Genomic DNA, 18025 nt, shown 5'->3' on the forward strand with positions numbered 1-18025 from the left:
TTAGAATTCTGCTACATATATAAACATGTACTAGTAAGCAGTCACAGAAGTCATACAGCTTGTTTCATGGGCATAGTAGTTTTATACTGGAGATTACCACCTTGTAAGAAAACTTCAACCCTAAGCAGATACAATGTTCTGACTAGGATTAGGTGATGCAATTCTTTAAGAAGGGGTGGAACAAATGATCAAGGGGGTTTCTAGACAGAGAAATTTCTCTGACGTTGAGCTGTAGGGCCTGCCAAATTCTTAGACCCCAAACAGGTAGGAATTAAGGTGCCTGTGTCTCCAGTCAATTCATATGTCTTGAATAACAATTCTTTCTTAGCAGTAAAAATCTATTTCCAACTTTTCTTATGCTGGTTATCAAACCAGTATCTGTAAATTGAGATATTTATATTTGAAGCACTTATTACCTAGGAGCTAACTCCTGTTCAGGGGTATTTAAAATGTTACACTAATCACCTCGTAGGTGGGGTTTTCTAATTTAGTGTGGTTCTTCAGAAGTTAACTCACCACTCCTGTCTATACAGAAATATCTTAGTATGAATTAAGATGATAGAGCAGAAAATTAATTATATTTTGGAGTAGATATTTTGCCTGGACCTTTTTGTTATGCATCATTTTATAAGTCATAATAGTTAAGTGTTACAAATATTGCAATGAAAGTATTTTTCTTTTTGGTTATAGGAAAAGTTGGAGTAAATATTCATTTTGGTAAAGTTTTTAACAGTGGTACAGTTCTGATCTTCCAGTGAATAAAGATAGCTTACAGAGTTATCAAATAACACTTCATTAATGTAGGTATTTGAAGATTGTTCAACATTCGTTGTCATTATATTAAAATGGCAGTATATATATATATACCATGACCATATAGCCTTTATTTAAACTAATTGTAGCTCATTATTTAAAATATAAGATGTATCAGTCCTTAAGATTACAGAAATTACTTATTTATTGAGACAAGAGTCTCACTCTGTCACCCAGGCTAAAGTGAAATGGCATGAAGTCAGCTCACTTCAACCTCCGCCTCCCAGGTTCAAGCAATTCTTGTGCCAAGGCATGGCACAACCAGCTAATTTTGGTATTTTTAGTAGAGATGGGGTTTTGTTATGTTGGCCAGGCTGGTCTTGAACTCCTGGCCCCAAGTGATCCTCTAGCCTCCTAAAGTGCTGGGATTACAGGTGTGAGCCACTGCACCCAGCCAAGATTAAATTACTTCTAACTCAAATACCTCAGATCTTATTATTTATTTATTTATTTATTTATTTATTTTTATTTTTGAGACAGAGTCTCAATCTGTAGCCTTGGCCTGGAGTGCAGTGGTGTGACCTTGGCTCGCTGCAGCTTCCACCTCCTGGGTTCAAGCAATTCTTCTGCCTCAGCCTCCCGAGTAGTTGGGATTACAGGTGCCTGCCACCATGCCTGGTTAATTTTTTTGTATTTTTAGTAGAGCTGGGTTTTCACCATGTTGGCCAGGCTGTTTTTGAACTCCTGACCTCAAATGATTTGCCTGCCTCAGCCTCCCAAAGTGCTAGGATTACATGCATGAGCCACCACGTGCCCAGCCGAGATCTTTATATAGTAGCAGTATCAGTATTTTGATACATATGTAATCTTTAATTTTCTTTTCTAGACAATGCGAAGACACAGAAATGAAGTGACAGTGGAACTGCGGAAGGTAAGTTTGATTTATGTTTAAAGAAATGTAATTAGATTTTTCTGATGTTAAAATTATATATATCTTGAATAATGAAAATACTATGGCAAGTTAGTGGTCATCCTTAAAACCACACGTCATTAGATACTTTATCATGGTACTTATTCATAATAGCTTTCATTTACTCAGGGTACTAGGCCCTGTGTGAAGCACTTTACCGTCACTGAAATTCTCATAACATCTGATGAAGTTAGATACTTTTTCCTTGACATCCTCTTTCTGTGGGCTTCCTCTCTCTTTCCCATGTAGAAGTTATACATACTCATTAAAGGCCAGGCATGGTGGCTCATGCTTGTAATACCAGCACTTTGGGAGGCCTGGGCAGGCAGATCACAAGGTCAAGAGAGTGAGACCATCCTGACCAACATGGTGAAACCCCATCTCTACTAAAAATACAAAAGTTAGCTGGGCGAGGTGGCACATGCTGCATGCCATGCACACTGATAGTTCCAGCTGCTTGGGAGGCTGAGTCAGGAGAAACGCTTGAACCCAGAGGTAGAGGTTGCAGTGAACTGAGATGGTGCCACTGCCTGGCAACAGAGTGAGATTCCGTCTCAAAAAAAAAAAAAGTTACACTTGTTAAAGATATTTAGAAAAATAAATAAAAGTAGAAAAACCTTGTATTTTCCCAACTGGATGCAACTGATATTAACATTTATTGTATTTTTTTCCATTATTTTTGGAGGATTTTAGAGTTACCTTCATCATATTGTGTTTTCTTTATTCTTTTTTTAGGACAGTGTCCCACTCTTTCCAGGTTAGAGTGCAGTGGTGTGATCTTGGCTTACTGTAGCCTTGACTTTCCAGGCTCAAGGGATCCTCCTACCTCAACCAGCTGAGTAGCTACCAATACAGACACACCACCACACCCAGCTAATTTTTTTTTTGTTGAGACCAGGTCACACTATGTTGCCCAGGCTGGCCTTGAACTCCTGGACTTGAAACAATCCTCCTGCTTCTGCTGGGATTACAGGCATGAACTACCATGCCTGGCCCCAGATTGTGTTTTCATTTGAATACATTTTATTTGAAACAAATATTTAAATTGCTATTGAAGAAAATAGTAGTGAATTCTCTCCATATACGTGTATCTATACTTGTGGGTTCATTCATTCATTCTTTCTTTCTTTCATTTATTTTTCTGAGACAGCGTCTCGCTCTGTCGCCTAAGCTGGAGTGCAGTGGTATGATCTTGGCTCACTGCAGCCTCTGTCTCCCAGGTTCAAGCAATTCTCTTGCCTCAGCCTCCTGAGTGGCTGGGACTACAGGTGTGTGCCACCATGCCCGGCTAGTATTTTGCATTTTTAGTAGAGAGGCAGTTTCACTGTGTTAGCCAGGATGGTCTTGGTTGCCTGACCGCATGAGCCACCATACCTGGCCACATGTATCTTTTAAACAATAAATTTAAAACTTATTTCAGATCTTTGGTGTTTATCTTAGGTTAGATTCTTTTCCTCATCTAATTCACTCCTAAAACTCCTTCCTATATTAAATTACCATCTTGGGCCAGGTGCAATGGCTAATGCCTGTAATCCCAGCACTTTGGGAGGCCGACACAGGCAGAATACCTGAGGTCAAAAGTTCAAGACCAACCTGGCCAATGTGGTGAATACCCATCTCTACTAAAATTGCAAAAATTAGCCAGCTGTGGTGGCACGCACCTGTAGTTCCAGTTAGTCAGGAGGCTGAGGCTGGAGAATCGCTTGAACCCAGGAGGCAGAGGCTGCAGTGAGCCGAGATCATGCCACTACACTCCAGCCTGGGTGACAGAGTGAGACCCTGTCTCCAAAAAAAAAAAAAAAAAAAAAAAAACAATTAAAAAAATTATCAGCTTGAAACTTTTCAGTTGTAGGGAGAAGGAAGGAGGTCTTGATTCTGAAAGTACACATTCTCTTAGAATCACTAGAACTAAATAGATTTGTGCATTTATTAATTTGATTAAGTACACACTTTGTTTCATACACTGGCTAGGTAGCTCTTCAAATCTGTAAAGTTTTACAACAATATTGCCAGAAGCTCATTTTTTTTTGAGACGGAGTTTCGCTCTTGTTACCCAGGCTGGAGTGCAATGGCGCGATCTCGGCTAACCGCAACCTCCGCCTCCTGGGTTCAGGCAATTCTCCTGCCTCAGCCTCCTGAGTAGCTGGGATTACAGGCATGCGCCACCATGCCCAGCTAATTTTTTGTATTTCTAGTAGAGACGGGGTTTCACCATGTTGACCAGGATGGTCTCGATCTCTTGACCTCGTGATCCACCCGCCTCTGCCTCCCAAAGTGCTGGGATTACAGGCTTGAGCCACCACGCCCAGCCAAGTCCCTTATTTTCATTAGATTTGAAGGTGAGGCAGGTTTAAGATCCTATATAAAGAAAAAAATTCACCCAAGTGCCCCACTTGGTTGATAAGATAAAGTACTTGTTTTAGTTAATTGTTTGAAATATCTTTGAAAAAATACTCTAAATTTCCCCATATTAAAAGCTAAAGAAGAAAAAAATAATCGTATCAGTTGATACGAGAAAAGCACTTGATGAAACCCAACACTCATTTCTGATAAAGGGAATAGAAAGTCGGAATTGCCTCATCTTGATAAAGAGCACCGAAAAAACCTCCCAAGTATAACATACTTTATGTTGAAAGATGAAATGCTTTCCCCTGAGATTCAGAAGCAAGGTGATGATGTCCATCATCACTGCTCTTATTCAGTATAGTGCTGGAAGTTCTAGCCAATGCCATGTAAGGCAAGAAAAAGAAATGAAAGGTATGTGGTTTGTAAAGGAAGAACTAAAATTGTTCCAGTTTGCAGATAATGTGATTATCTATGTAGAACATCCCAAGCAATCTGTCAGAAAGCTCCTAGAACTACCAGGTGAATTTAGTAAGGTCGCAGAATAAAGAAATCAGTCCCATTTGTATAAGCTGAACATGCAGAAACCAAAATTAAAAACAATATTATTTTTAGTCAAGTCAAAGAAAATAAAATACCTCAGTATACATTAACAAATGATGTACAGGATTTATATAGTAAATATCACAAAATATTAATGAAAGAAATGAAACAAGACTTAAGTAAATGGAGAGACATCTACTGTGTTTATAGATTGGAAGCCTCAACATAATAATGACATTGATTCTGCCTAAATTGATCTGTTGGATTAATGTACTTTCTATTGAAATTCAACCAAGATATTTTGTAGACATACATAAACATTTAAAAATACATATGGAAAGACACAGTCTCTAGAATAGAGACTTGACAAAGAAGAAAAAAAGGAGAAATTACCTTACCTAATATAAAAGCTTATAGTATATAGCTATAGTAATCAATACTGTGTGTGTTATTGGTAGAAAAAAAGACACATAGAAAATGGAACAGAAAATAGAACCTAGAAATACACCCACACAAATACATCCAACTGATTTTTAGCAAAATTACAAAACCAATTCAATGGAAGGAAGGAGATAGCTTTTTCAAAAATGATGAGCCTTTTCAAAAATAATGAGCCTAAACCTCACTCACACCTTATGCAAAAATACAAAATGGATTACAGACTTAAATGTAAAGCAAAAAGCTATAAAACTTTTAGGAAAAAGTGGAGGAGAGAGTTTTCCAGATCTGGAGACAGGCAAAGAGTTACTTTATTTGACCACAAAAGCCTAATCCATAAAAGAACAATTGATAAATTGGACCTGATTAAATTAAAAATCGTGTTGTGTGAGAGCTCATACGGAAAGATACAAAAGACAAAGTAGATACTGGAAGAAAATAGCTGTTAAACTGCATATCTAGTAAAAGACTAGTATCCAGCATATATAATGAACTCTCAAAACTCAGCAGTAAGAGCCAGGTGCAGTGGCATACACCTGTATTCCCAGGTACTCAGGAGGCTGAGGCAGAAACATCATTTGTGTCCCGGAGTTGGAGGCTGCAGTATGCTATGATCTTAAATATGCACTGCACTCCAGCCTGGGCAACATAGTGAGACCCCTGGCTCTTAAACACACAGACACAAGCACACACACACACACACACACACACACACACACACACACTCTCTCTCTCTCTCTCTCTCTCTCTCTCTCTAATAATAATAAAAATCAAAACAATCTAAGATATGTAAAGAGTCATTTCATTCAAAGGAGGACATACAGGCATTAAATAAGCACACAAAAAGATGTTCAGCATCATTAGCTAATAGAGATTAAAGCCACAACTACACATCTATCCGAACAGCTAAAGTAAACAATAGTGGCAACACCAAATGCTGGAGACGATGTGGAGAAACTGATCACTGATGTTAGTGGTGGAAATGTAAAATGATACAATCACTCTGGAAAACAGTTTGTCAGTTTTTTGTCTAAACATGCAACCTCTGTAACCTAGTATTCACAATCCTAGACATTTATGCCAGAAAAAGGAAAATTTGTATTCATTTGAAATCTGTATATGCATGTCTGTATAGCAACTTAATTTGTAATGGCCACAACTTAGAAACAGCACAGATGGCCTTTGGTTATATATCATATGATGACATTTATATAACATTTTTGAGATGATAAAATCTTAGAAATGGAAGACAGGTTAGTGCTTGCCAGGGGTTAGATACAAGGTCAGAGAGATGAGAAGGAGGTGGTTTTGCTTATAAAAGGTCAGCAGGACTGCATCTTGTGTTTTTGAAATTGTTTACTATCTTGCCTATAGTAGTAGATAACGTGAATCTATACAGGCAATAAAATTGTATGCAATGTAATATACAAAAAAATACATGCAAAATGAGAAGTCTGAATAAAGAGTTGATTATATCAATGTCAGTATCCCAGTTGTAATACTAATAGTTTTGTAAAGTGTTACCATTGGGGTAACCTGGGCAAAGCATACAAGGGATCTCCATATTATTTCTTATAACTGCATGTGAATATATAATTATCTCAAAAATTTTAGTTACCAAAAAAACTTAAATTAAATATACAAAAAAGCAGCCATTTGATAAGATGAATAAAATGATCCTGCAGGGAAAAAAGAAACATGAATTAGATTGTCAATTCTTTTTTATTTTATTTTTTAATTGCATTTTAGGTTTTGGGGTACATGTGAAGAACATGCAACATTGTTACATAGGTACACACGTGGCAGTGTGATTTGCGGCCCTCCTCCCCATCACCTATATCTGTCGATTTCTCCCCCTGCTAACTATCCCCAACTCCCCACCTATGCTGGCCCTCCCCTATTCCCCACAACAGACCCCAGTGTGTAGTGCTCCCCTCCCTGAGTCCATGTGCTCTCATTGTCCAACACCCACCTTTGAGTGGGAATACGCGGTGTTTGATTTTCTGTTCTTGTGTCAGTTTGCTGAGAATGATGGTCTCCAGGTTCATCCATGTCCCTACAAAGGACACGAACTCATCGTTTTTGATGGCTGTGTAGTATTCCATGGTGTATATGTGCCACATTTTCCCTGTCCAGTCTATCATCGATGGGCATTTGGGTTGGTTCCAGGTCTTTGCTATTGTAAACAGTGCTGCAATGAACATTCGTGTGCATGTGTCCTTATAGTAGAACGATTTATAGTCCTTTGGATATATGCCCAGTAATGGGATTGCTGGGTCAAATGGAATTTCTATTTCTAGGTCCTTGAGGAATCGCCACACCGTCTTCCACAATAATTGAACTAATTTACACTCCCACCAACAGTGTAAAAGTGTTCCTATTTCTCCACATCCTCTCCAGCATCTGTCATCTCCAGATTTTTTAATGATCGCCATTCTAACTGGCGTGAGATGGTATCTCAATGTAGTTTTGATTTGCATTTCTCTAATGACTAGTGATGATGAACATTTTTTCATATGTTTGTTGGCCTCATGTATGTCTTCTTTTGTAAAGTGTCTGTTCATATCCTTTGCCCATTTTTGAATGGGCTTGTTTGTTTTTTTCTTGTAAATCTGTGTTAGTTCTTTGTAGATTCTGAGTATCAGCCCTTTGTCAGATGGGTAGACTGTAAAAATTTTTTCCCATTCTGTTGGTTGCCGATTCACTCTAATGACTGTTTCTTCTGCTGTGCAGAAGCCGTGGAGTTTGATTAGGTCCCATTTATCTATTTTGGCTTTCGTTGACAATGCTTTTGGTGTTTTGGTCATGAAGTCCTTGCCTAGGCCTATGTCCGGAATGGTTTTGCCTAGATTTTCTTCTAGGGTTTTTCTGGTGTTAGGTCTTACGTTTAAGTCTTTAATCCATCTGGAGTTAATTTTAGTGTAAGGTGTCAGGAAGGGGTCCGGTTTCTACTTTCTGCACCTGGCTAGTCACTTTTCCCAACACCATTTATTAAACAGGGAATCCTTTCCCCATTGCTTGTTTTTGTCAGGTTTGTCAAAGATCAGATGGTTGTAGATATGTTGTGTTGCCTCCGAGGCCTCTGTTCTGTTCCATTGGTCTATATCTCTGTTTTGGTACCAGTACCATGCTGTTTTGATTACTGTACCCTTGTAGTATAGTTTGAAGTCCGGTAGTGTGATGCCTCCCGCTGTGTTCTTTTTGCTTAGAATTGACTTGGCTATGTGGGCTCTCTTTTGGTTCCATATGAAGTTTAAGGTGGTTTTCTCCAGTTCTCTGAAGAAGCTCATTGGTAGCTTGATGGGGACAGTGTTGAATCTGTAAATTACTTTTGGCACTATGGCCATTTTGACGATATTGATTCTTCCCAACCAGGAACATGGAATGTTTCTCCATCTCTCTGTGTCCTCTCTTATTTTTTTGAGCAGTGGTTTGTAGTTCTCCTTGAAGAGGTCCTTTACGTTCTTTGTTAGTTGTATTCCTAGGTATTTTATTCTCTTTGTAGCAATTGTGAATGACAGTTCATTCTTGATTTGGCTCTCTTTAAGTCTGTTATTGGTGTACAGGAATGCTTGTGGCTTTTGCACATTGATTTTGTATCCTGAGACTTTGCTGAAGTTGCTTATCAGTTTCAGGAGATTTTGGGCTGAGACGATGCAGTCTTCTAAATATGCAGCCATGTTGTCTACCAATAGAGACAATTTGACTTCCTCCTTTCCTATTTGAATACCCTTTATTTCTTTTTCTTGCCTGATTGCTCTGGCTAGAACTTCCAGTACTATATTGAATAGGAGTGGTGAGAGAGGGCATCCTTGTCTAGTGCCAGATTTCAAAGGGAATGCTTCCAGTTTTTGCCCATTCAGTATGATATTGGGTGTTGGTTTGTTGCAAATAGCTTTTATTATTTTGAGATACGTTCCATCAATACCTAGTTTATTGCGGGTTTTTAGCATAAAGGGCTGTTGAATTTTGTCAAAGGCCTTCTCTGCATCAATTGAGATAATCACGTGGTTTTTGTCTTTGGTTCTGTTTATGTGGTGAATTATGTTCATACACTTGCATCCCCGGGATGAATCCTACTTGATCATGGTGGATAAGCTTTTTGATGTGCTGTTGCAGTCGGTTTGCCAGTATTTTATGGAAGATTTTTGCATCTGTGTTCATCATGGATATTGGCCTGAAGTTTTCTTTTCTTGCTGAGTCTCTGCCGGGTTTTGGTATCAGGATGATGTCGGTCTCGTAAAATGATTTGGGAAGGAGTCCCTCTTTTTGGATTGTTTGGAATAGTTTCAGAAGGAATGGTCCCAGCTCCTCTTGGTATGTCTGGTAAAATGCGTCTGTGAACCCATCTGGACCTGGGATTTTTTTGGGTGGTAGGCTCTTAATTGCTGCCTCAACTTCAGATCTTGTTACTGGTCTATTCAGGGTTTCGACCTCCTGGTTTAGGCTTGGGAAGAGGCAAGTGTCCAGGAATTTATCCATTTCTTCCAGGTTTACTAGTTTATGTGCATAGAGTTGTTTGTAATATTCTCTGATGATGGTTTGAATTTCTGTGGAACCTGTGGTGATTTCCCCTTTATCATTTTTTATTGCATTTATTTGGTTATTCTCTCTTTTCTTTTTTATTAATCTGGCTAGTGGTCTGTCTGTTTTGTTGATCTTTTAGGAAAACCAGCTCCTGAATTTACTGATTTTTTTTGAAGGGTTTTTTGTGTCTCTATCTCCTTCAGTTCTGCTCTGATCTTAGTTATTTCTTGTCTTCTGCTAGGGTTTGAGTTTTTTTTATCTTGCTCCTCTAGCTCTTTCAATTTTGACGATAGGGTGTCGATTTTAGATCTCTCCACTCTTCTCATGTGGGCACTTATTGCTATATATTTTCCTCTAGAGACTGCTTTAAATGTGTCCCAGAGATTCTGGTATGTTGTGTCTTCATTCTCGTTGGTTTCGAAGAACTTCTTTATTTCTGCCTTCCTTTCATTGTTTATCCAGTCAACATTCAAGAGCCAGTTGTTCAGTTTCCATGAAGCTGTGCGTTTCTGAGTTAGTTTCTGAATTCTGAGTTCTAACTTGATTGCACTGTGGTCTGAGAGACTGTTTGTTATGATTTCCGTTCTTTTGCATTTGCTGAGGAGTGATTTACTTCCAATTATGTGGTCAATTTTGGAGTGGGTGTGATGTGGTGCTGAGAAGAATGTATATTCTGTGGATTTGGGGTGGAGAGTTCTGTAAATGTCTATCAGGTTGCTTGTTCCAGGTCTGAGTTCAAGTCCTGGATATCCTTGTTAATTTTCTGTCTGGTTGATCTGTCTAATCTTGACAGTGGAGTGTTAAAGTCTCCCACTATTATTGTGTGGGAGTCTAAGTCTCTTTCTAAGTCATTAAGAACTCGCCTTAGTTTCTGGGTGCTCCTGTATTGGGTGCGTATATATTTAGGATCGTTAGGTCTTCTTGTTGCATTGATCCTTTTACCATTATGTAACGTCCTTCTTTGTCTCTTTTGATCTTTGTTGCTTTAAAGTCTATTTTATCAGAGACGAGAATTGCAACTCCTGCTTTTTTTGCTCTCCATTTGCTTGGTAGATCTGCCTCCATCCCCTTATTTTGAGCCTTTGTGTATCCTTGCATGCGAGATGGGTTTCCTGGATACAGCACACCAATGGGTTTTGGCTTTTTATCCAATTTGCCAGTCTGTGTCTTTTGATTGGGGCATTTAGCCCATTTACATTTAGGGTTAATATTGTTATGTGTGAATTTGATACTGCCATTTTGATGCTAGCTGGCTGTTTTGCCTGCTAGTTGATGCATATTCTTCATTTTGTTGACGCTCTTTACCATTTGGTATATTTTTGGAGTGGCTGGTACTGGTTGTTCCTTTCTATGTGTAGTGCCTCTTTCAGGAGCTCTTGTAAAGCAGGCCTGGTGGTGACAAAATCTCTGAGTATTTGCTTATTGGCAAAGGATTTTATTTTTCCTTCACCTATGAACCTTAGTTTGGCTGAATATGAAATTCTGGGTTGAAAGTTCTTTTCTTTAAGAATGTTGAATACAGGCCCCAGTCTCTTCTAGCTTGTAGGGTTTCTGCCGAGACATCTGCTGTGAGTCTGATAGGCTTCCCTTTGTGGGTAACCCGGCCTTTCTCTCTGGCTGCCCTTAGCATTTTCTCCATTTCAACCCTGGTGAATCTGACGATTATGTGCCTTGGGGTTGCTCTTCTTGAGGAATATCTTTGTGGTGTTCTCTGTATTTCCTGGACTTGAATATTGGCCTGCCTTCCGAGGTTGGGGAAGTTTTCCTGGATAATATCCTGGCGAGTATTTTCCAGCTTGTATTCATTCTCTTCGTCACATTCAGGTACACCTATCAAATGTAGATTAGGTCTTTTCACATAGTCCCATATTCTTGGAGACTTTGTTCATTCCTTTTTGCACTTTTTTCTCTAATCTTGCCTTCTCGTTTTATTTCATTGAGTTGATCTTCGACCTCTGATATCCTTTCTTCTGCTTGGTCAATTCAGATGTTGAAACTTGTGTGTATGCTTTGCGAAGTTCTCGTGTTGTGTTTTTCAGCTCCATCAATTCACTCATATTCCTCTCTAAGTTGTCTATTCTCGTTAGCATTTCATCAAATCTTTTTTCAAGGTTCTTAGTTTCTTTGCATTGGGTTAGAACATGTTCTTTTAGCTCACAGAAGTTTCTTATTACCCACCTTCTGAATTCTGTCAATTCATCACACTCATTCTCCACCCGGCCTTGCTCCCTTGCAGGCAAGGAGTTGTGATCCCTTGTGGGAGGACAGGCGTTCTGGTTTCAGGTGTTTCATCCTTTTTGTGCTGGTTTCTTCCCATCTCTGTGCATTTATCCACCTGTCATCTTCGTAGTTGTTGACTTTCAGATTGGGTATCTGAATGGCTGTCCGGTTTGTTGATGATGAAGTTCTTTCTTTCTGTTTCTTAGTTTTCCTTCTAACAGTCTGGCCCCTAGGCTGTAGGACTGCTGAGGTCCACTCCTGGCCCTGCTTGCCTGGGGATCACCTGCAGGAGCTGCAGAACAGTAAGGGGAGCTGCAGAACAGTAAGGGTTGCTGCCAGTTTCTTCTTCTGCTGTCTCTGTCCCAGAAGGATACCCGCCCGATGTCAGTCTGAGCTCTCCTTTATGAGGTGACTCTTTGGATACACGGGGGTCAGGGAGCTGCCTGAGGAGACAGTCTGTCCTTTATAGGAGCTCAAGTGCTGAGCTGTGAGCTCCGTTGTTAATTCAGAGCCGCTGGAAAGGTAAGTTTATGGCTGCTGCAGCAGAACTCATAACCCACCCCCCACCCCGTTTTTTTTTTTTCTCACAGGTGCTCTGTTGTGGGGAGTTAGGGCTTTATTTATGAGTTTCTGTTGTGCTGTTGCCGTTTTTCAGGGCTGCCCTGCCCAGCGAGGAGGCAGTCTAGTCACTGTCTGCCTATACAGAGGCTTTGCTGAGCTGCTGCACGCTCTGCCGTGTTGCCCTGTGAACTTCCCTGCAGTCCTGTTTATATGGGTGTGGTTAGAAATGCCTCGGCAATGTGGCCCGCCTCTATAATGGCAGACTCTCTCTGTAATGGCGGGCTGCCTCAGTAGTGGCAAACTATCCTCTGTATTGGTGGACTGCCTGGGTAATGGCAGATGCCCCTCCCTCACAGAGCTGTACTGTCTCAGGTTCAGCTGTGTGCTTGCTGTGAAACTCTCAATCCAGAGCATTTCTTATTGTTGTTTTTTTGTGGGGTTGGGACCAGCTGAGCCTGATCACCTGCCCCTGGCTTCCTGCCTCAGAGTTTGTTTGTTTTTTTTTAAGTTGAATGGTCGACTGTCTCCCAGGTGTTTCAGTTGCCTGTTGCAAAGGCACCGGGATCTGTGAGATTTCGCTTGCAGCGACCCACTGTGCCAGCTGAAACAGCGGAGCTGAGATTCATGGTGCTTTTTTGCCTGGGAATCTCCTGGCCTGGCTCCCTGTTTAAGTCCCCTGTTTAACCAGATGAATGGGTGACTCTGCCTTCCCGGAGTTCCAGTCGCGAGCTGAAGTGGCACCCAGACCTGTGTATTTTGCATGGAGAATCACTGCACTGTGGCGCTGGGAAAACAGCTATGCCAACCAAACCAGCCATGCTGACAACCCGTGGAGCTCCTCTGCCTGGGTATCTCATGGTCTATGGGCAATACAAATCTGTCTGGATATGTGGCGTCCACTCACCCTCTGCGCTTTCACTGGGAGCTGCAATCCTGATCTGCTCCTAATAGGCCTTCTTCAGGTTGTCAATTCTTATGTGACTGATGAAGCAGTAGTGTTACTTGAAAAAATTTGTTTTATCAAAGTATAACACACTGAACAGAATGCCCAAAACATATATGTAACTTACAAAACTTGTGGGTGAATATCCATGTAATCATCCAGCAGTAATATCATTCAATAAATGTTAATATTGAGGAGAATTTTCACTGAGCATTTTTTCCTACCTCATTAAAAACATTTAGATGCAACTACAGTTGGACTATTTCTAAGAATAAACAAAATCCAAGGAATTCAAACTAAATTAGATGAGGATTTAAAGTTAAGGTATTATTGGATAAAAAGGGATTTAATTACTTTTTTCAAGCTTGAAAGACGCTGATAAATAATGTATTTATCCTTTTCATAAGATTTCAAAGAAGTGACATCGAACTTGTTTCACAAGTTTAAGTGTAGAATTGCAAGTCGTTTTTCTTTTTTCTTTTTTGTTGAGATGGAGTCTCGCTCTGTTGCCCAGACTGGAGTACAGTGATACATCTCTGTTCGCTGCAACCTCCACCTCCCGGGTTCAAGTAGTTCTTCTGTCTCTGCCTCCTGAGTAGCTGGGACTACAGGCACGTGCCACCACAGCCAGCTAATTTTTGTATTTCTAGTAGAGTCCAGGTTTCACCATATTAGCTGGGCTGATCTGGAACTCCTACCTGGTGATCTGCCTGCCTTGGCCTCCCAAAGTGCTGGGATAACAGGTGTGAGCCACTGCGCCCAACCCAAGCCAGTTTTTCAAGATGGAAAGACGAGTGTGAGAATGAAAGGGAAGTATTTTATATAGAGATTATTAACATATAGAACTTACTAACTAAAACAATATGTTACGTTGGGTTTTAAGAAATTGCCCGTAGTTAACCGTTTTGACTTACAAAGTGGCAGTTTCATGTGGTTCAACCTAGTAAAAAACAGAAGATCCAAAAGGGGTAGGTGAATACATACATACATGGGTAATACATTAATAATGGATTTTTAAAGGAATTTAAGAAATGCATCTAATTCATAGGTGTGTTTGATTGGTTGAGTATCGCAATTCAACAAGTTCCTATAACCCATTAGCTTCCTTCTCACTTGACAAAAGTATACCCTTTATTGATGCTGAATATATTGTAGTGTAGTTTTCAGGAGGGTAAAAATCTCTAGGTATCAAGTGAAGGGATAGTTTAATTTACTGGTTTTGATGAAGCTTCTTTAATGATTAATCTGACCATTAGAAATCTGCCCAGTGAGAGGGTGGAGCAAGATGGCGGTTTAGGAGTAGCTTAGGATTGCAGCTCCCAATGAAAGCCCAGAGGGTGAGTGAACGCCACATTTCCAAATGGATCTTTATTGCCCACAGACCAGGAGATTCCCAAGAAGAGGAGCCCCACGGGTTGGCAACTTGGCTGTTTTGCTGGTGCCCTGGCGTGGCAATTCTCTGTACAAAACACACTGATCTGGTTGCCCTTTTAAGCTGGCAGTTGGAGCTTCGGGAAGGCAGATTTGCCCATTCGTCTGATTAAACCGGGGACTAAAACAGGGAGCCAGGCCAGGAGATTCCCAGGCAAAAAAGCACCACGAATCTCAGTGCCGTTGTTTCAGCTGATGCAGTGGGTTGCCGCACGGGAAATCACACAGGTCCCGGCACCTTTTCAGCAGGTGACTAGAACACTTGGGAGAGAGTCAACCGTTCAACTTAAAAAAAAAAAAGGCTTTGAGGCAGGAAGCCAGGTGATCAGGCTCGGCAGGTCCCACCCCCACAAAAATAAAACAGCAATTGGAAACACTCGGGGTTGAGAGTTTCACAGCAAGCACAGCTGAACCTGGGATGGTGCAGCTCTGTCGGGGAGGGGCGTTGGCCAATACCGAGGCACATCACCCCTATGAAGGTAGTCCGCCGTTGCTGAGGCAGCCTGCCGTTGCCGAGGCAACCCGCCACAACAGAGAGACTTTGCCATTTCAGAGGCGGGCCACATTGCCGAGGCATTTCTAACCACACCCATATAAACAGGACTGCAGGGAAGTTCACAGGGCAACACGGCAGAGCGTGCAGCAGCTCAGCAAAGCCTCTGTATAGGCAGACAGTGACTAGACTGCCTCCTCGCTGGGCAGGGCAGCCCTGAAAAACGGCAACAGCACAACAGAAACTCATAAATAAAGCCCTAACTCCCCACAACAGAGCACCTGTGAGAAAAAAAAAAAACGGGGTGGGGGGTGGGTTATGAGTTCTGCTGCAGCAGCCATAAACTTACCTTTCCAGCGGCTCTGAATTAACAACGGAGCTCACAGCTCAGCACTTGAGCTCCTATAAAGGACAGACTGTCTCCTCAGGCAGCTCCCTGACCCCCGTGTATCCAAAGAGTCACCTCATAAAGGAGAGCTCAGACTGACATCGGGCGGGTATCCTTCTGGGACAGAGACAGCAGAAGAAGAAACTGGCAGCAACCCTTACTGTTCTGCAGCTCCCCTTACTGTTCTGCAGCTCCTGCAGGTGATCCCCAGGCAAGCAGGGCCAGGAGTGGACCTCAGCAGTCCTACAGCCTAGGGGCCAGACTGTTAGAAGGAAAACTAAGAAACAGAAAGAAAGAACTTCATCATCAACAAACCGGACAGCCATTCAGATACCCAATCTGAAAGTCAACAACTACGAAGATGACAGGTGGATAAATGCACAGAGATGGGAAGAAACCAGCACAAAAAGGATGAAACACCTGAAACCAGAACGCCTGTCCTCCCACAAGGGATCACAACTCCTTGCCTGCAAGGGAGCAAGGCCGGGTGGAGAATGAGTGTGATGAATTGACAGAATTCAGAAGGTGGGTAATAAGAAACTTCTGTGAGCTAAAAGAACATGTTCTAACCCAATGCAAAGAAACTAAGAACCTTGAAAAAAGATTTGATGAAATGCTAACGAGAATAGACAACTTAGAGAGGAATATGAGTGAATTGATGGAGCTGAAAAACACAACACGAGAACTTCGCAAAGCATACACACAAGTTTCAACATCTGAATTGACCAAGCAGAAGAAAGGATATCAGAGGTCGAAGATCAACTCAATGAAATAAAACGAGAAGGCAAGATTAGAGAAAAAAGTGCAAAAAGGAATGAACAAAGTCTCCAAGAATATGGGACTATGTGAAAAGACCTAATCTACATTTGATAGGTGTACCTGAATGTGACGAAGAGAATGAATACAAGCTGGAAAATACTCGCCAGGATATTATCCAGGAAAACTTCCCCAACCTCGGAAGGCAGGCCAATATTCAAGTCCAGGAAATACAGAGAACACCACAAAGATATTCCTCAAGAAGAGCAACCCCAAGGCACATAATCGTCAGATTCACCAGGGTTGAAATGGAGAAAATGCTAAGGGCAGCCAGAGAGAAAGGCCGGGTTACCCACAAAGGGAAGCCTATCAGACTCACAGCAGATGTCTCGGCAGAAACCCTACAAGCTAGAAGAGACTGGGGCCTGTATTCAACATTCTTAAAGAAAAGAACTTTCAACCCAGAATTTCATATTCAGCCAAACTAAGGTTCATAGGTGAAGGAAAAATAAAATCCTTTGCCAATAAGCAAATACTCAGAGATTTTGTCACCACCAGGCCTGCTTTACAAGAGCTCCTGAAAGAGGCACTACACATAGAAAGGAACAACCAGTACCAGCCACTCCAAAAATATACCAAATGGTAAAGAGCGTCAACAAAATGAAGAATATGCATCAACTAGCAGGCAAAACAGCCAGCTAGCATCAAAATGGCAGTATCAAATTCACACATAACAATATTAACCCTAAATGTAAATGGGCTAAATGCCCCAATCAAAAGACACAGACTGGCAAATTGGATAAAAAGCCAAAACCCATTGGTGTGCTGTATCCAGGAAACCCATCTCGCATGCAAGGATACACAAAGGCTCAAAATAAGGGGATGGAGGCAGATCTACCAAGCAAATGGAGAGCAAAAAAAGCAGGAGTTGCAATTCTCGTCTCTGATAAAATAGACTTTAAAGCAACAAAGATCAAAAGAGACAAAGAAGGACGTTACATAATGGTAAAAGGATCAATGCAACAAGAAGACCTAACGATCCTAAATATATACGCACCCAATACAGGAGCACCCAGAAACTAAGGCGAGTTCTTAATGACTTAGAAAGAGACTTAGACTCCCACACAATAATAGTGGGAGACTTTAACACTCCACTGTCAAGATTAGACAGATCAACCAGACAGAAAATTAACAAGGATATCCAGGACTTGAACTCAGACCTGGAACAAGCAACCTGATAGACATTTACAGAACTCTCCACCCCAAATCCACAGAATATACATTCTTCTCAGCACCACATCACACCCACTCCAAAATTGACCACATAATTGGAAGTAAATCACTCCTCAGCAAATGCAAAAGAACGGAAATCATAACAAACAGTCTCTCAGACCACAGTGCAATCAAGTTAGAACTCAGAATTCAGAAACTAACTCAGAAACGCACAGCTTCATGGAAACTGAACAACTGGCTCTTGAATGTTGACTGGATAAACAATGAAAGGAAGGCAGAAATAAAGAAGTTCTTCGAAACCAACGAGAATGAAGACACAACATACCAGAATCTCTGGGACACATTTAAAGCAGTCTCTAGAGGAAAATATATAGCAATAAGTGCCCACATGAGAAGAGTGGAGAGATCTAAAATCGACACCCTATC

General features: G+C 41.0%; 1 protein-coding gene across 1 annotated transcript in view; it reads left to right on the top strand.

Moving 5' to 3' along the window:
* KPNA3 (karyopherin subunit alpha 3) overlaps positions 1-18025 on the top strand; it is a 105326-nt gene that overhangs the window by 50499 nt on the left and 36802 nt on the right. The window contains exon 2 of the mRNA XM_035297823.3: positions 1640-1684. Coding sequence (XP_035153714.1) covers positions 1640-1684 — 45 coding nt within the window. The remainder of the gene's footprint in view (positions 1-1639; positions 1685-18025) is intronic.

This window comes from Callithrix jacchus, chromosome 1 (assembly GCF_049354715.1).
Source record: "Callithrix jacchus isolate 240 chromosome 1, calJac240_pri, whole genome shotgun sequence".
NCBI lineage: Eukaryota > Metazoa > Chordata > Mammalia > Primates > Cebidae > Callithrix > Callithrix jacchus.